The 19,791-nt window shown below is 42.2% G+C and overlaps 2 protein-coding genes across 7 annotated transcripts in view; one reads left to right on the top strand and one right to left on the bottom strand.

Moving 5' to 3' along the window:
• Positions 1 to 13,171, bottom strand: part of PRKAR1B (protein kinase cAMP-dependent type I regulatory subunit beta) — a 100,823-nt gene extending 87,652 nt beyond the window's left edge. Inside the window, exons 1-2 of one of the 4 annotated variants that reach the window (XM_027803937.2) lie at positions 13,030 to 13,171; positions 10,542 to 10,725 (exon numbers count right to left, since the gene is read on the bottom strand). In XM_027803937.2, the coding sequence (XP_027659738.1) occupies positions 10,542 to 10,718 (177 nt within the window). In that variant the 5' untranslated portion in view covers positions 10,719 to 10,725; positions 13,030 to 13,171. Of the gene's footprint in view, positions 1 to 10,541; positions 10,746 to 11,279; positions 11,389 to 11,573; positions 12,003 to 13,029 lie in introns of those variants that run through there. The other 3 variants (XM_055708726.1, XM_055708727.1, XM_027803938.2) reach the window with 3 other exon arrangements.
• Positions 13,172 to 13,208: 37 nt separating this feature from the next.
• Positions 13,209 to 19,791, top strand: part of DNAAF5 (dynein axonemal assembly factor 5) — a 31,266-nt gene continuing 24,683 nt past the window's right edge. For 2 of the 3 annotated variants that reach the window (XM_005438222.4, XM_055708724.1), the window contains exons 1-4: positions 13,210 to 13,773; positions 14,172 to 14,356; positions 15,207 to 15,331; positions 16,378 to 16,493. In XM_005438222.4, coding sequence (XP_005438279.2) covers positions 13,239 to 13,773; positions 14,172 to 14,356; positions 15,207 to 15,331; positions 16,378 to 16,493 — 961 coding nt within the window. In that variant the 5' untranslated portion in view covers positions 13,210 to 13,238. Of the gene's footprint in view, positions 13,774 to 14,171; positions 14,357 to 15,206; positions 15,332 to 16,377; positions 16,494 to 19,791 lie in introns of all 3 variants that reach the window. The other variant, XM_055708725.1, reaches the window with a different exon arrangement.

Below are 19,791 nucleotides of genomic sequence, written 5' to 3'. Positions count from 1 at the left end.
AATCTCTACTGAAATTTTTTCATTTCCAATTCAAATTTCAAATAGCAGCACTGTCTACGTAAAAACTGACTCTGCTAGATTTTCCTATCATGTAAGAACTGCAAGTCCTATCTAAACATTCTCATCAACTTCTTCCCTACTCCTCTCTGTCTCTAGCTTCCTTGACTACAATTACGCACTTGTAGAAACACAAATAATTAAAATACAAATATGTGTGATATTAAATATAATATCTAGTCATCAAAACCAAACCTGCAAGAATTTCAAATAATATTACTGGCTACTGCAGCTTATGTATCTCTTTGATAGTGTTAAAATGCTGTTCATATTAAATGAACACAACCAAATGCACCTTCTTCATAAGTGTAACAGAAAGGTCATGAAGACCTTTCTGGACAGCAAGCAGCTGAAAGTATCCTAAAAGGTGAGTACAACAAGAGGGCAATCAGGTAACTATTTCATGGTATGCAGCACTTACACTTTTTTTTTTTTACATAGCATATTTACTGATAGAGAAGTGGTTTGCCCCATCTGAATATCAAATACACACATCTTTTTCAGTACACATTGTATAAAAGGCACTTCCAAGGAATGAATAAATATCTCCTCTGCCCCAGCACAGATTTATATATGAAAGAAAGCTCAGTGAGATAAAATTAATATCACAAAGCATACTCTTAAACCCAAATACCTTTTAAAGTCAAAAAGATATTAAAGGATTATAAAAGTGAGTTACTATATGATTAATTTTAAAAGGAAGTCTCTTCACTACAAACTCCTTTTATATAAACAGCAGATAGTTGACGGGCTGGCTTTTCCATATGCTGCTATTTGTAGTCTAGGTAGTATTTCCATTACTGAGTTAAGGAGTGCCTTTTGAAAATAAAAGCCTATGTTCTGTCCTGGGTTAAGCTTTCAAAAAGCTGTCTTCCATATATCCTGAGGTAAAACTGCAAACATATAGCAAATATTTTAAAGGAGGAATGGACTCTCTGCAGAATAGTTCTTCAAACACTGATCATCAGACACAGCTTATGTGAATGCTTGTGCAGAACTCACTTTCATGTAAACACTTCACCATCTTTTGTTGTCATGACAACAAGCAATCGCATTCACTATTCAGACAGCGCAGATGATTTATGATCATATTGCCCAGTTATGCCCACCTTAAAATGAGAAAACACACTGCAAAACAGTGTCATTGCCTTTGAGCACGCCCCAGGGAGCATCTTCTTCCTCCCTTCACACCAGTATCTGCACTGGCTTCAGTGGAGATGCTCCAGACTTGTAGGACATGTAGGGTCTGATCCAGTTATCCATAGTCCAGTGCCATTTCAGGTGACCTTGCTTGGCTTTCAGCTGCCAGCTGAGGAGGACACAAGTGTCATGCTGTCCTGTGTCACACCTACCAGCTCCAGTGGACACTGCACATAATTTAGGGAGTCTTAACTGACAGAAAGGGACCACACGAGCACCACTGACTGAAGCCTCCAGCATCACTGCCACAGTCCAATACAATGCTATATGAACACATCCAAAATCTACAAACCAACACTGACTGCCATGTGACAATAACACTCTATTTCATATGTACATAATCTAATCCTACTTCTATTCAAACCATGTTGTAAGTGACCAAAAACCTAGCTGAAGTTGTGAACAAAAGTCTTTCCTGGGATTTCTGGGGGAGACGGACAGTGAAACTGGAATACCATTACTGACTTTGATGACAATAAACTGGAAAGGAAATATACCATCATTGCCTCAAATTAAAAGAACAACTAATAAATACAACTGCCATGAACCAATTATCTTTAGAATGTCCACCTTCAGCTAAGATATTTGTGCTACAAGAGGCTGAGGTATTAAACACAGGAATTTAGCATGCTGTCCTCGGTGTATGGGGTCGTTGCCTTTCCAGATTAAAGTTCCCACAAGTTTTTTAATGGTTTAAACGTCACAAGTGAAGCGGCCACAATGCTGAGACAGTTTTTAAGTTTACCTTTCCTTTCAGACTGCTTGCTGAAGAGCACTCATGCTTCCTGACCCAGAAGCTTTCTTCTCTAACAGCCAGAGCATTTCCAAACAGAAATTCCCCTCCAGTAGTTCCTCTCCCAGTCTCTCCTTTCAGGCTTTGTCACCACCTGGAAACTCAGATGTTTCAACTGAAGGAAGAAGAGCACCTAAGGAGGTTCCAAATCACTGTGCAGTTTTACATCAACATCCCAAGGAGACTTTTAAAAACAAGTCAGCTGTTTGGTATCACTGCTTGCTATCTCTGCTCTGCCTCCTACAATTTATTCATTGCATTCAAAAGCAACAACACAAAGTACACTCTAAATGAACTAAGTTTTCTTCTTCTTTTTTTTTTTTTCCCTCAAGCAGACTCATAAAGTTTTCTGACTGACAGACCTAGAATCTGCTTTATATTTATCCAGAGAAAATGTGCAGGATAGTTAGTTCATGCACATATAACTAACCTCCCTTTGAACTGGAATTGACCCAGAGGAGATGGTCTCAATACAGGAAGGCTCTAACACCACCCCATTGCTCCTGGAGGCTGACATGATGATTTATAGCAACTAATAAAGGCCAAAGGCAAAGCACTTTGCTTTGTTGGAAGCACAGGACTGACCAGTGCCATCACTGAAAGCGGGAGAAATCTGGGAGGGCTTAATGTCCTTTCCAGTCTTGTCTTTGCCACGATGGACAACTCTATCTTTACAATCACTCAGCCTTGTAATCGGAGACTTTTCACACAATCCCAACGATTGTTCCACTGCCTTCCTGATGTGAAATGCCACCTTTTCTCCTACAGCATCACTAAGATAAATATCTTTAAAATCCACCCCTCCTACTAACGTATTTATCCACCTCATAGTAATCCACTGCTTTCATTAATACTACTGCATCCTCAGTGGCCTCTCTGCACCTCAGTTCATTCCCAATTTCCAATCTAGGCAAAATTCCCTTGCCAAAATCTACCTACTCTTCCACTGCTCAGCCTGCACCACTCGCCTTCTTGAGCCCCTTCACTGGCATACTTTTACCTCCTGCAACATATTAACACTTCTTGTCTTCCCCTCCAGTGTCTTGCTGTGTCTCAACCCATCACTACCTCTTCCCTACTTTCTTACATACACCTCACAGTAAACAGAGGTTATGTTACAAAACACAGACCATGTTTTTGATACGTAAAAGCTTATATAATCCGAGACAACTGTAGCCAACATTACTGATTTTTAAAATCCAGCCAAATAACAATATATGCAAGTACACCTTGCATAGGAAGAAACATGCCCACAGAAAAGCTCTATTTCTACTAGATAAATATAATTTCAACTAAAATGCTAAATATTATGCCATATGTTTCAGCAACAAGCAGAACACCTGTCACTCCGAAATTTCTAATCACTAGATATGCAATGCTAAAGCTGCTTATTAATTTCTTATTCCAGCCTTCTAACACAGCAGATCCTTAATTCAAGAAAAAAACACTAGTCTCAGTGAGGTTTAGATGTAAGAGGCAGCAGTAGACCATCAGAGCATAGGCAGAGACAGCTGATAACTGAGGTTATTGACAAAGAGGGAATCATAAATGCTGCTATGCCATTTTGCTCCTTAAAATACTTCTGTTGTGTAGGCCCCCTTCACATTTAGAAGCATACTGATGCCCTTTAGATCACATGTGATGTTAACAGCAAGGTTGGTTATTCAAAATCTTGTGTTCCTTCAATTATTTCAGAGTGGAAATGGTCTAAAAAACTTCTATATTTTATACTTCTCAATAAAATTTTACTCAGTTTATTTTCTCTGATGTTAATACACATGAAAATATGTGTGCTGGGCTACCCACCTTAAATATATACACTCATCTTTTTTTTTTCCCTTTCATCTTCCTCCCCCCCACAGGCATTTCATTTTTGAAACCCAAAACAACTTCCATCTGCTGTGAGTACTTTCATTGGTACAGGGGTATTAAGGCTAGATAGCAACATGAATTGCATGCTCAGGCAAGAATCCATGTGTCCCCCTTAACCCTTCAGTGGAACACTCACAACTCATTAAGTGTTTGGTTTGGTTTTGTTGTTGTGGGTTTTTTCCTTCACAATTTGCCAATAAATCCAAGCTAAAATAATTATGGACATGTTTTTATTTCGAGTTTCCCATAGCTCACTTTCTCAGTTCCCCAGTGTCTTGCCCAGGGGTGATGGAGCTGGCAGGCTGAGCTCCCAGGAGTTGCAGAACAACAGCTTGAGCTTACAAAGCTGTCAGGGTACAGCTCCAACACAGGCTGCCAAGCAGGCAAACACAGAGGTGCAGACCTCAGCAGAGCACACCAGAAAGCAATTAATTCCCCTGCCTCCAGCATTTCAAAATCTAAGGTCCTTTTCTTAATAGAAACAAAGTCAAATTTCAAATAACCTTAAATCTGCTATGAAAACTGCAGTTCTCCACCCAGTGTTCCTGGTGTCCAGTTGGACAGTCTCCACCCCCATCCTATGTGCCTAATTAAAATGAATTCATGCAGCATTAAAAATGTATTTCAAATAAGAAGTCATCTTTTTCTGCATTTAGGAGAATAATAATGAGGAATTACTTGAAAACTAACTGCACAAAAAGAGCAAAATCAAAATTCATCCTCATATTGGAAATCTGGTTTGACTAGTATAATTTTTTATATAGTCTTTCTCCTTGTTATCATTCCTATTTGGCATGCCCCTCGTTTTAAAATAATTATTGTGGGAAGACAGAAAAAGCTTAACAATCTCTGCTCCTCGAGTCACACCCTACAACTGAAAGAAAATAAAAGGAAATAACTTTGAACATAATTTAGTGCCTTCCAGAAAAGCTACTGCCTCACCTTCGCTAAGCAATCGGTTGCAATGGGAAGGGTCGGTAGCTGTCAAGAGTGCCATGCCCAAAGCTCTGACAACTGTAAAACAGAGAGAATGAGAAGGAATTGCAGGAGTACAGCCTCAAAACACTCACAATCCCTGAATCTGGAGTTTTACCTTGCCTGAGCAGAGTTGCTACATAATCTAACCAGCCTCTCAAAAAGATTAGCGAAGGATTTGCTGAGCTGCAGACAAGCAGGGGGGTAGGTACTCAGCCAGTTCTGCAGCCACAGACTCCAACGGACAGGATTTAAGCCCGGGCAAACTCTTTTTTCAAAAACTGATTGGTAAAATAAGGCTTGAGGGCCTCTACATCTCTTTGGGAGCCTATAAAAGGCTGCAGGCAGCTGTGGACAAATATGTGTATGTACCTGCTTCTAGCTGAAAAGGCCCATTAGTATCAAGAATTTTCTTTCCCAAAGTCTGCTGTGATCTAGTGAAACCTGCTGTCAAACAGTGCCTGACCCAGCACCATTTTTAACTTTACACAAATTTGGCAAGGTATTTCATTCATGTGTTTAAAGCTAAGTATGAACCTGTTTCCTTAAAGCCACTTAGATGCTTAAAGATTAACATGGATTAAGTATCCTGATGAATGTAAAACATGATAGCTGGAGATGCAAAACAAAGAGGACATCCAGACAGACTTCCCTTCTCATTCCATCACTGCACTCCATTTTCATGAGTTTTTGACTTTGAGACTGGGAAAGCTACTCACACCTGTAGACACACAAAGTAAACAGGGAGCTCAGCAATCCTCTAACATGTTCTGCATAAGCTCGTAAGAGCATGGCTTCATTTATAATCATATTTATTTTAGGAAAAAACTTTTTTTCTCTTTCTGCTCTTATCCCCTTTATCCTCCACCCTTCCTAAACCTCCTGTTTTAAGGGAAGTTTGCTGAAGTGTCCTATAAATTCACGCAGTTTTTCCTTTACCTGTTCCAAGAAAACTGTCACCTCTAATAACACTGCCTGTGGCCAACTACAGCAACCACAGAGGTCTGACCTGAGCTGATTTTCATCCAGCTCTCTCTGGTACTGATATCAGAGGAATGGCAGGAGCAGAGGCCACCCAAGCCTACTCAGAACCACAGTCACACAGCAAGGACAGCCAGTGCTCCCACCACTGCATTGCTATCAGCGTCTCGGGTAGCTCAGGTATGTTCCCACATGCTTTAGCAACATTTCTGACCACCAAGCAGATACTGCCAAATTGCTTTGCAAGCTTTGAAAGATACAAAAGTATTTGTCTTACTAGTCTTTATCAAACTGCTTAGTTAATGCATTTTTTCAATAGTTTTTCCTCCGTAGGATTTTCCTTCAAATCCATAACCTCTCCCCAGCTTATCTTAAAGGAATGAGTTATACTCAGTTGTATTTATACGAATGAATTTCATTGTTTTGCACAGGTTCTGGTGGAAGTGATTGAAAAATTTCTTGCTGTGAGAAAATGTAAATACTGCAAGAGACTACCATTGCAGAAGAAAAGCATGGTGTTCAAATTTTGATGCTCAAATACCTTTGGTTTTAAACCTCTTTATTATAAATAAATAAACTGTATTTTAGTAACGGTAATGAATTTGTAGTTTACTACATGCTTTCTTTTTAGTGCTAGTTTACAGCAAACCTGTGACACGCCATGACGTTTCTGAGCAGGTCTGTATGCAATACTGTCTAATATCAGTAGGTGGAGCTACGCAGATAATCTCATTCTGCTTTATTTAATTACAGATGGCAGAATCCAGATTTTTCTAAAACTCTCTTTCTGTATGGTACCTTAAGACATGCAGCATCAGTCTGGATCCATAAAACTACTGCCAATCCACAGCAACTCAAGAGAGTAAGTTCACTACGTGCAAGACAGTATTTCCTGTATGTGCACAGGGCAATAGCAGGGACCAGAAGAGAGGTCAGGTCCAAAAGGCATCAACAAAAAACACCTGGTTCAGCCAGCAAAGCCATTGCTCTGAAATACACTACATGCAAAATGACTTCAGCAAAGTACTTGGTAATGCCTAAATATATTCTGCAGGTTCCTGCTGCTTCCCCTTCTTCTGTGCCATTTTCTTACTTAGTTCTACTCTTTATTATAATTTTTTTCTGCTGAACAACAGTCTAGCTTAGCCTGGCAAGACAACTCCACCTCTGATCATATAATCACAGCACTAAACAGCCTGATGCTAACAAAAGTTTTGCAGTCTTGGTGTAGCTGAAAATACAAGGCTTTGCCTGTAATTCCTTAGTAATTAACTTTTTTACATATGGTAAGAACCAGAGATAAAAGACAGGTTCCCTGTTTCTTCGGCTATGCCTTTTTTAGTTCTCAAGTAAACAGGACCTAACTATAGCTGTTATAATAATGCCACATTTTATTAGCTAACATCTATTCCTCCACCCTAAGAAAGTCAATTAATACCCCTAAGGGAAAGGTTTTCCTCATCCCATCCACCAACAAGAGGTCCTATAGAGTCACAGGGAAATAGAAAACAAATTATTCAAACGAAAGTGTTACATAATTTTTAAAATCTCAGGTATCTAAACTGTTTTCCACTCTTTTCTGTGCTCAACGGAATGTTAGAGCTTTTTACAAAGTAACTGTTAACGTGATCAGAGGATATCATCTTGAAGTTTGTAGGTCACAGCATATGAAAACCGACTTGCAAACTTTAGAACATAAAAACTTAGGCTGATTCCCAGCAATTATTGGCATCTTAAGACAAGCAGGTCCTGCCAGAATTAAGTGAACAGAAAAAATATCTATTAAAGTTCTTGTACAATTATTTTCAGAGTTACGTTTTTTAATACTGTACTTGATACAAATAAGCTTCAAACTTCAAAAGGTATAAGGCGTTTCTATCTAACCTTGGCACTTCTCCAGCTGAAAACGATGACTGCAGAATCAAACATCAAACCTCAACCTCTAGCACTTTATTCGTAAGTATTTATTCATTTTCTCACTTTACAGCCCTCTCAGGCCATGTCTATACTTTGAAATAAAAAATGGCCCAGCTATGGACCTGAATACTAACCCAAGACAGTCCACATCCCTCAACTATTAGCTCATTCCCTGGCTCTGCTCTGAGCTGCTCATACTGATTCCTGCCAAAACAAACCTGCTCCTAGACGCATTAGACCTAAGAATTATATTTGGGGGCAGTTAGTGTCATATGGTCAGGGGTGAGTCCCTGGCCTTTTTTCATTTAGCAGTACAGATGTAGGCTGAAGGCAATGGGCCTAACTCTGATGTCATCAGAAGTAAGGTGAAAAGCATTTATGATCTGGTCTGATCTTGCATATGATAAAAAAAATCTTGCTTTACTGCGTTGATTTTATGAAATGTAGCTAAGAATTAGCAAAACGAAACAAATTTTTTCTTGTATTCACTTCTGAGGTAGCTCCAGTACAATGATATGGATCAAGCTCTACATGTTTTCCATAAGCTCTTTTTAACCACATAAAAAATATCCCACACTTCATCTCTCTAAAATGCCCACATGATTTTTTGACAGAAAAACTGTTATTTTACCACTCTCTTCAGTGGAACATGTTGTCTATTTTATTGAGTTTGAAGAATAATCCCAAAATACCACACTTCGGTGGCAAAATGCATGACTTTGTTTAGACAATCGTGTTTAAACCCAAAGATTTTCACTCCTCTCCCCACCCAGCACCAAAATTAAACGAGCTAATAGCAAATGTGACACATCAGTGTATTGCTCATTCACATATAAAATTCTAATGGGCAATTGCTACATTCAGAATTCCATTAGGATTCTTCAAAGTACCTATGTATGACAAGTGTCTTCTAAAAACACAATAAAACTTATTGAAATGATTTCTCTATCATTACAAGCCTTCATTCAACTGTTATTATGCAACCAACCAAGTCAAAATACTATCCTACAGCACAGTGCAACTCATCTCAAGAAAGTCCTCAGAGGTGGTTGGGAAAGGAAGTTCAATTGCTATAGGAACAAGAATAACAGTGCTGGAAATCTCCAGAAGCATCCTAAAGCCTTTAGATTCAGCAGGCTTAGCTCCAAGGCTGCTCTAGAGAGTCAGTGGCAAGATTTTTTTCCTTCCATGCTAAGCATAACATTCACTGAATTCAATGCCTTCCTAAACCATCTTTTGTTTTGAGACAAGCAATATCCATCAGCTTCTGCATTTGCATCCTGTTCAATATCCTGCTACAGAATTCTTGTATCTGCTGTTCTTTAGGGAGTAACAGTAGATTACGTGGAAGAATACATCATTACTCAATGGCAGGAACTGCCTTCCTGTCTCAATTCTGTGTACTGTGTTTAGATCAAGAAAGCCAAACTCCTCCAGTACAACAACTCAAGTAATTCCACTAGCTATGGAGAACATTCCAAAATACTACAGCGTATTTTAATATTTTTTGCAAAACCATCGTTCCTCCTTCTTGCCAAGAAGTCCAGAATTACATAGATCCAGATGGATAACAGTTCATAACACAATAAAGGAAATTCAACAGATTTTATTCTCTTGAAATGGGCCTTGGCTCTCAGAAGTTTAGAATATGCAGAACTAAGATTATTTTTTTTAATAGTAAGCATTACAATCAAAACCCAATCTTTTATTTCCTACCCTTGTCTGATGTTCCAGAGCTTTTTTTTGGGCTTCCAACAGAATGCAATGTTTGCATTTTTTTAAAGCTATACAAATTTAGCATATACTCACTTATGCAAAACTTTATCTGAAAAGTGGACGAGACATTTAAAATGCTTGTATCACCTGTAATATATCAGGTCTATCATTTATTCACTAGTTATTATTGTTCTCGCTATCTCCTTACAGAATTCTGCCTCTAGAAGGAAAAAACTACATAAAACTTACATCTTAAGACTACAAAATTTAGACGTTTCCTTTAAAAAAAATCAAATAATCCTCTTCTAAAACTAAGTACATAAATAAAGTCTCTGGTAGACTGAGGACTTTCTGGAGGAATCCCTCCCAACCCCAGAGAAAAGTTGTGCTCACATAACATGCTCTTCCTCCAAAAGATACCCATAGGCTTTAGTAAGAATTTGTCTGGGAACGTTCTAAAATATTTCCCCCTCTATGCTGCTTTTGAAGGCAGTCACAGCGTATGAAGTCTAAGTGCATTTCTAGTTGGAGGATCCTGGAATAAGCAATGCAGACAGGCGACAGCAGTACATTAAACAGCAAACGGTTCAATGATCTTGAGAACTTGCTGGTTCCCTCATTTTGTTCACTTTTAGGGGAAGGGAAAACCGTATCACCTGACACTGGAATAAACAGGGAACAGCACCTTTTGCTTTCGTTTTTCACATAGAATAAAAAATTTAAGGATACCATGCATCATAACGCAATGTATGCTCATAACTCTTCGGGTTATTTTTAACAAGTGCAGTTTGACAAAGAAATTTTAACCTTGGTGTTATGCACAAAAAATTCTATACAATAGCTAGCCAATATTACAGTAGATGTCAGCAAACAAATGGTTGGGGTTTTTTCTTCTAACAGCCTGTTTTTTAACAGTAGCCTGATAATTTAAAATTGAAAAAGGAAAAATGTACCAAAATATTTGAAACTTTTAAAATAGTCCTTTTCAGTTTAAAAATGGAAAATTGTAAGTCACCTGAAAATTACTGACCTTTTCTAATTTTTCAAAGTGTTCTCTGAGGAACTTCATGGGTCGGTCTGGCTTTGCTATGCAAAGGTTTACAATGCACTCTTTTAAAATCTGTTGGATGTTGTGCTTCTGAACATAGAGTTCACACCCCTTCAGGCTCTCATCTTCTTCCACATTGCAGGAAGAAGCAGCAGCCATCTTCAAGCTTGTAAACAGAAAACAGACCTAGGTAAGAAAATGGTGCAAGACAAAAGACAGTTCCCAAATCCTTTGTCAGAGAGATCTGAAGAGGAAAGACGTTTTAACGTTGCCTGTTGCCTATTCAAGAGCTATCAATTCTGAACATTTTAATGTTCTGGGGTTGTACATGGAAATGCTGAAATGTGTCATTGTTGTGACCAACATACTAGTAAGTACAAAAAGGGCATTTTAACTGCTAGATGGCGGTCAACCTTTGGAAAAAACGGTGCAATTAATCACACAAAGCCATGAGTTTCAAAGACAGCTATTAAATGACGGCATAAAGCTTTACTTTTGTATTCCCTCGGGGACTTCCCCTACCCCCCTGCCGCCACTAGAAACCCTGTTTCCCACAAAAGCAGGATTTAGGAAAATGCCAACATCTCCCCCTTTCACTGCAAACCACCCTTCCCGGTCCCGGGGATGGAGAGGAGGGGGCAGTTTGGTAACCGGGGAGGGAAACAACCCCCAACCCCTCTTTATTTCCCCAGGCGAGCATACGACCGCCCCATTACAAACTAACAACAGCGAGGGCAGCTTTTACACCGGCCTCCCAGCCGCCCCTGCCGGGACACCGGAACCCCGGAGGCGGCAGAGGCTGAGCGGGGCGAAGGGCAGCGGGGCAGGCCCTGGGAGGCGGGGGAGAGCCGAGGAGGCGTCCCCGGGCCCGGCCGGGCGTCCCCCGGGGCCCGAGGCAGCGCATCCCCCGGGCCCGGGCTGGCGGATCGGCCCTTCCCTGCCCCCGGCCAGCGCTGCCGGGGAGCGCCGGAGGGAGCGCGGGGCCGCCGGGAGACGCAGGGCGCCGGTAAATACCTGTGTGGCTGGAGCCGGCTGAGCGGCGGCGGCTCCTCTCTCCTTCCCCAGCGGTGGAGGCGGAGGAAGGGGCTCCCCCGCCGGTATCCGCACTGCAGCCGCCGCCGCCTCCTCCCCTCGCCGCTCGGCCGGGACCGCGGGGCGCCGACGGGGAGCCTCCCCCCTCTCCCCACCGCTCCCGCACGAAGGCTCCGGCCCCGCCGCCGCTCGCCCGCAGGAAGTGCCGCCGCCGTCAGTCACCGGCGGGCGCGGCCTCCCCGCCGCCTCCGAGGGAGAGGCGGCACGGAGCCGCACGGCATGGCACGGCACGGCACGGCTGCCCCACGCCGAGAACGGCCTGGCCATGCGGCGTGTGCCTCGCCACAAAGGGCGGCAGGGGCAGGAGAGGTGGCCTGCCAGGAAGGACAGCCTGGCCGTGAAGGCCAACAGCCAGGGTCACAAAGGACAGGCTGCCGGTGAGGTGGCCGGGCCAAAGGATGGGCTGGCCGTGAGACATGGCCGGGGCACAGAGGATGGGCCGGCTGTGAGAGGTGGCCCGGCCACAGAAGCCAGCCTGGCCATGATGGAGGGGCTGCAGAGCCAAGGCAGGAACATGGCCCATGAGCCATCAGGCCCATTGCATCCGACCACTCGGGCAACTCGGGCTCACCAGCTTCATCCCTTGGGTACTTAGAGCAAAGCCATCGCACCCAGCAGCACCTCTCTGCAAGGCCCCTGAGGAGCGTGGCTGTAGCTGGGACTCGGCTACGGGCCAGCGCATTTGCCGGGCCAGGTGCCAGCGCACCATCAGGAATGCTCCAGCGCACGTTCCTATTTCCTCTGTTCCCAGGGAATCCACACTCATGGTTCCCACAGAATAGAAGGTGAATTAAGGACCCCAAAGGTTCACAGTCAAGCTAGGAAGAGCGTAACAAGAGAATAAAAGTCCTTGCTGCTAAACACAAGGGTATTTTAAAAGGGTAATTTGGATTAGTTCTGTAGTTTATTGCACTTTAAATTAAGTACAATTAGTCAGGAAGAAGACCCTGACAGCCCTTTTGGCTTGATGTGTGCTGATTGCAAGGTCACCAGAATGGCACGCAAAATGTTGTGTTGCATAAAGTGCACATAAATACAACATGAACACACTATAAATACATATTAACCAATACAAATGAGTGCTAAAAATTGTATAATGCCATTACAGAAACCAGTGACTTACTGCCACTGCAGTATTGACCCCTGTGGAGTAAACCCCGAAGTGATGCAAGCAGCATGTGACCCGTGGAAGCCTCCAGGCGGTGCCAGCCCGGTCCGCAGCAGCTGTGCCGCCCTGGGGGGCACCGCCCGGCTGGCCTGGCCTCTCCCCTCAGGCCTTCCACTACCTACGGCCTCCCGGGGCTTTCTCTCACGTTTGCACGTTTTGTCGCCGGGTGATACGAATAACGGGTCCCTCTGCTGGCGGTAGCTACCGTACCTGCTGAAACTACCGCCCTGCCTCCTCGGTGCTTCGCTGCGGGGCGCGGGCTGTCCCCTCAGGGCGGTGGAGCGGGGCTGTCCCCCGCCGCGCGCCGGACGGCAAAGCGCGGCACCGGCTCGGCCGCGCCGCAAAGCGCTCCGCCCGCCGTCGTAAAAGCCTCACGCGTCTTTAGCAACGCCGCCGTATTTCCGTGGCGACGGTGAAGCATGGCGGCTGCGGTTGAGGCGGCCGAGGTGGCGCAGGCCCTGACTCGGCCCCTGAGCTGCCTGCAGGAGCCCGACTGCGGCCGGGCGGCGCGCCTGCGGGCGCTGGAGGCCATCCGGGCCGAGCTGCAGGGGCGGCCGCTCTCGGGGGCCGCGGTGCAGGAGGTTTTCGGGGCGCAGCTGGTGCGGCCGCTGGCGCGCTGCGTGGTGGGGGACGCGGCGGAGCGGTGCCGGGAGCTCGCCCTCCAGCTCCTCCGCCACGGGCTCAGCTACGGCGACCGGCCGGGCGAGGCGCTGCCCGTCCTCCTGCCGGCCCTGGCCCAGCGCCTCTGCCCGCCGCAGGGCTCTGAGCCCAGCGAGGAGCTGCGCCTCGGCCTCGTCCAGCTCCTGGGGGTCCTGCTGCAGCGCTGCGGGGCCTCCGTGGGGCCCTACCTCACCGATGTGATCCGCATCCTCCAGGCCACCCTCCTCGACCACTATGCCGAGGTCAGGCGTGAGAGCTGCAGGTGCGCCGTGGCCTGCGCCCAGGCCGTGCCAGGTGGGGCCTGGGGCCAGGCAGGGCAGGGGAGCCTTGGGCTGCTGTGGGCCTGCAGGCTGCTGGGGGGACAGGGCCGCGGCGGGGACCGGGAGGAGCGTGCAGGGATACAACCACGAGAGAAGTTGCACACATCCTCACAGGTGTACTTTGCAGGCCTTGGATGATTTGTTGAACCATGCCAGGGATGCTGAGCACTTAGAACATGTGGGTAATAGTGGCAGGAGTGCATGTGGGCTAGTGTTCAGCTCTAATATGGCGTAAGGTTCAATCTGCCTGCTACCTAAACACAGTGGCGTTAATCGGACTGCTGCTCACAGTGTTACAGAAATCAGGTTGCTCAAGATGTCACCCATGTAGAGAAAGGTACATTTGAAGTTTCTGTCTCTCTGCCCTAACAGAGCACTTCCATATGCAATCAGAATCTCTCATAAAACCGCTAATGCAAACAATTTCGCATCAGCACTACAGAGTTCGTGTGGATGTAATTCAGGCTACTGGAGCAGTGATACAGTTTGGAAATGGAAAGTCTGTGGATGATGTTGTGTCTCATCTGGCCCAGAGGTTACTTGATGAGATTCCCAAGGTATGCCTTTTTTTTTTTTTTTTTTTTCCTTTTTTTCCTCCCTGGATTTATTTCAAATATTTTAGAGTGGTTTTTTTTCATATTTCCCTCCCTCTCTCACCACCCCACCCTCTAATTTTCAGCTTTCATTCATTCAATTCAGATATGTAAATATGCCATGTACAGGCTTTGTCAACTATCGAAAGCTATCGAAAACCAAGGCTGGTAACCTATTCAGCCACTGTCTAATCCTGCAGGCTGTTGAAGTTTGTAGGCACCTTTTTGTTTTAATGCCTGTCTTCAATTCTATCTTAAATTCTTCTGTAAAATGTCTCTGGGACTTCATTCTACGGCCTTTTCAGATGCTAAACAAACAGGGTATTATTAAGGCAGTAATTTTAAAATGTGCAACTTAATCATAACTAAAATATTTACATTTTTTGAATGGGTATAGTCACATTATTTAACTCTAGGTTTTTGTTATAGTGATCAAAGGCAACTGCCTTCTGGAGATGTGCTTGGAAAGCTTTAAAATCCAGAGAAATTGACATTTTTTACATTTTCAGAGAGATTTAACCATGAGAATTTATAGAGTTTTCTGAGTTAGGTCTGTATCTCGTCGTCTTCTTGGAGATGTGGTTTTGTGCAGCAAGTACTCAACTAAGCCAGAGTGAGAACACAAGAGGGAGCATGATACCTTGTCTGTTACTTAAGGTGCTTGCTGCAAGTGAGGAAATTCTGAGTTCTTCTAATTTCTTCTGAGACTACTGATGCACTTTACCAAGTCTTACATGCCAAAATCAAATACTATCTTTTAATTTTTCTGGTATTTTCTTGACATGTTTAAAATAGTCCTTTTGTATCCATGTAGGTTCGACATGCTGTAACAACTGTCATTGGAGAATGGTTGTTGCATCTACGAGATAGATACTCATATTTCCACAAATTGATCCCTTTGTTACTTGGTAGCTTTACTGATGAAATTCCTGAAAATGGGTAAGCAGAACACCTTTTTTCCTTTTCTCTTTTTTTTCTGCCCCCTAAGGAGTAGTTGTATGTACAAGTGTTTGTATGTTCACAGATATATTCCTTGGAGGAAAAAAAAAAACACCCCACTCTTGTTTGTTTGATTTTTCTTCAACCCCAAACAATAGCATTTTCTTAAGTAACTTTTTTGCTGTATTGCCCTTTCATGCTACTGTTGTGGTTTAACCCCAGCCAGCAAACTCAGTATGAGGCAGCCGCTTGCTCCCTGTGCTCTGTGCCTGGTAGGATGGGGAGGAGAATTAGAAAAAGGTAAAACTCATGGGTTGAGAGAAGAACAATTTAATAATTGAAATAAAGTAAAATATTATTGTAATGATAATAACAACAACAAAAAAATGTAACTAAAAGGGGGCAGAAAGAGAGAGGAATAAAACCCAAGGGAAAAAACCAAAAAAACAAAACCAAGTGACACACAATACAGTTGCTCACCACCTGCTAACCCATACCCAGTCAGTCCCCAAGCAGCAATAGGCAGCCCTCATCCAACTCCCTGCATTTTATATACTGCGCATGACGTCCTATATCCCTTTGGCTAGTTCAGGTCAGCTCCCTCCTGGCTCCTTGTGTACCTTCTCACTGGCAGAGCATGGGAAACTGAGAAGTCCTTGGTTTAGGGTAAGCACTACTTAGCAACAACTGAAACGTCAGTATGTTATCAACATTATTCTCATTCTAAATCCAAAACACAGCACTATCAGCTACTAAGAAGAAAACTTTATCCCAGCCGAAACCAGGACAGCTACATCCAAGTAAGTATGAAAGAGATGAAGATGGGGGAGTAGACAGAGACAGAATTATCCTTTGGAAGAGGTGACTTCTGTCCACTGAGTACAAAAGCATCATAAACTCTCAAGTTAATACACCTAGGTTAAAGGGCAGGAATGCTTCCCATCCTTCCAGCTGAATTTAAGAAGTCACGTTTTCTGGAAGTCTGATTTTAAAATGTTTTCCTTTTTGGGGCATGATGGTATAAAACTCTTCTATTTTATGTCTAGGAAACTGGCTTGGACTTACTGGGAAAAGATAGGCTTGCAGTGGGAGAAAGAGAATGAAGAAGATCTAAAGGATAAGATGGATTTTAGTGTTTCACCATCTCATTATCCCAAAGGAGGTAGGTGGTGTACTGAAAGTGTTTTTTAGTTCCTGAATAATCCCCAAGAGCTGCAGTGCAGTAATGACAGCAGAGCAGGATATGTAATACTCATTACAAGATGTAATATTAGTTAATGTATAGGGGTAGCATGTGTATATCAAAATAGAATATATAAAATGTATGTATATAAACAATTTGAATTACTTATATTAAATTTCAAAAACATTTGTTCAGTAACTATATTCATTTTTTCCATTAATCTGAAAATGCATTTTGGAGAAAGAGTAAATGAAAATGCCTCTGCTGCAAAAAAAATTAAAGCAGTGGTGCAGAAGCAGTAGGAAGTTCTACATTAGCCAGCAGCCACGTGGAGAATGGGCATAAAGACAACGAGAAAGAAAGGCAGGATGAAAGAATTTGTGAGCTGTGTCCTTGAATAACAAGAACTAGACAAAATTAATGATCTGCAGAATTGCCATGGAAGAAAAATTTGCAGTGAAATTATTTCAGGCTTCTTTGAGACACTAGGATGCTAACTAAAATCTGCGAGTGTACATGAAGAACATGGGAACAGAAACAATAATTTCCTTTATTATACACAAAACTCCCAAGATATGCAGCAAGTGTAGATTGCTTTTAAGTACCATATGCTTTATAGGTAGCTTTAGAATGTTAGGTTTGCAGTAGCTTGAAGCTTGTTTCCTGTCTCAGGTTCTTAAAGTTAATGTTTAAAAATATGAGTATGGGTGTTGGTGAGAGAGGCTTTAAATGGGTCATTTATTGATTTCTAAACTCATATTTAACAGAAAAAAATAACTTCTGGTGTGAAAGCACAGGTTCATGCTTGACTTGTGCCTACGTGACAATCACATCACAGAATACCCAGCAGCAAAATCCTTTCCATGACAGTGGGTTCCGGAGTCCTTTCTTCTTTGAAATTACACTTCTTCCCCCCCCCCGCCCCCGAAGTTGTTTTACTCAGTAATGCTTGAATGGAAGGGGAAGCACTTCATAATGGTGACTGGTTTGACAGAACTGTTTAGCTTTGAAGACAGGCGAGTTGATCTGTTATCCTTTCCTTTTTTTTTTTTTTTTTTCTTTCCTCCTTATTTTATGTATAATATTACCTCAGGGGTTTGTAAATGGTGAAGAATGGTTTTACTTCAACTAGTGACGGCAGAAACATATTTCTTTTTTTTGGCAGTCGGGGAATTTTTTAACTGATGGAGTTGAGTGTCTAAGCACCAGTCAGTTATTTTGCAATGATCATGAGATAGTGAAGGTCATAAAAGGCTTCATATACTAGTCCTTGAAACAGTTGTTAACATTTGTATTGCTAATACTGTTCTTCAGTTTTCTCTAGGTGTTGGGTTTTTTGTGTACATGGTTTTGTTTGCTGGGGTTTTTTGGGTTTGGGTTCTTTTTTTGAAAGGGACATTATCAATTACTTCATAATTAAATTATATGTACTTCTGGAAATAATCTACTAAGCACAATAAATACACTTCACAAATTCAGGCAACATTCCAGCCCTGGATTCAATTGACGTTTTACGCATCTTGCTTGCTAGAATGATGGAATTAAGGCTTGAACGTATCATGTGCATGCACACACATACACAGGTGTATAATATATAATAAATTATTCTTCAGGTTTTTATATATATATATATTTAAAGAAATGACCTGATAATTTTGGACTTGAGTCCCAAGTTAACAGTGACTTTAAGATACCATTTCCTGCTGTTTATCTTTACTTCTAAACTGTGTGTCTCATTATTGGTCAGGCTTTATGTGGTAGAGGAGAAGAACAATGAGAGGAAAGGATGACTGGCTGTTTAATCTCACAGATACAAAGCTTTATGAGAGACACTTGTATACCTTAGTTTTAAGTAATAATTTGTGGTGACCTACCACAGACTGTATATGAATGGGTGTGTCCTTCCCCTTGTTTCCCCTTCACAAACATTCAATGTTGGGGGTTTTTTTTAATATGATAATGATGTATTTTAACACTTTATTGCCTTTTCTTGCGATTTACTTAATATACTGGAATATCTTTTTACAACTGTGAGTTTATAGTACCTTTTACTACACTATCTTTGTCCCAACTGTCAAGCTAATGGACCTGACATACGAGCCCCACTGTGCTTTAATCTCATGATGACAGATACTGCAGGTCAGAGGAAGAACAGAGTTAGACCTCATACCTGGTGTAGTCCAACCAACTGAATAGCTCTCCACTGAGCAGCAGCAGTTGCTGTTAGAATATTGCCTTAGGATACAGGTGCAGACAGTTTATAGCAGGGAAGTCCTTGACAGGAGTAGCTACAGGGATAAGTGCCTGCATTTGAACATCTGAAATGAAGGAACTGCTGATAAAGGATGGTCCGAATTCTTTAAACAAAATTCTGCCTCAGGTCAAATAGGATGCCAGTCTGTATTTACTGTCTCAAGTTGATTTCTTTATTTGACCTTTTGCTATTCACTATCAGTTTTCATAATCCGAAGTGTGGTCCTTCGTTGACATAAGAAGCAGCAATTCTTGTCCCAATGCTTGAATTTAATTTTTTTTCCTGCTGTAGGTATTTCACAGCCATGTTTGTAAGCCTTTTGTGTTCTTCAGACCATTCACTTTAGTCCGTTTTCCTTTTAGCATTTGTAGTTACATTGGTCAATGCGGCAAAATATCCTGAGACAGCTCAGCCATTTCCTTTCTGAGCATTTACAGAACTGTACCAGAAATAAAAAAATGTACTTGCACATTCAGTGGTTTTTGACACCTCGTAATGAATAATGTCTCTTTCTTAAAACAGTGTGTGAAGATTGTGAGTGGCAATTATAAAACAGTGGTTCTCAAAGAACAACTTATCCGATTTTGTTTGTATAAGTAGATACAGTGTAAGGGAAAAAAAATGTGGCCGTAGAAAGAGACACTTAAAAAGTTTATTGCAGTTCTTTGGAAAACACTGTTATAGTTTTATGTGTAAAGTACAGAAGTGGAGGTTTGATAGTTGCTTGCAATATTGATCAATTGCTTCTGAGTATCGGTTATTTGTAAATGAACTAAGAAGTAAATTGGATGATTACGAAGGACAGTAAGCATTTGTTGGGAAGGTTACTTTATTAGTTCTCTGGAAGTCTTCATCCTTTATTGAAGTAGGGAATATGTTTTTGTAACACTTCAGGATTTTGTTTAAAAACAAAACATAACCAAACCCCACTTTCCATGAAGTCTTTACCAATTAAATTCAATCTAAAGAAAAAAAAATCCCCATACCGTTGTGAAATGTGTTATTTAATATAAAAATCAGACA

Source organism: Falco cherrug, chromosome 4 (assembly GCF_023634085.1).
Source record: "Falco cherrug isolate bFalChe1 chromosome 4, bFalChe1.pri, whole genome shotgun sequence".
Taxonomy (NCBI): domain Eukaryota; kingdom Metazoa; phylum Chordata; class Aves; order Falconiformes; family Falconidae; genus Falco; species Falco cherrug.
This window is presented reverse-complemented; position numbering and strand designations above follow the sequence as displayed.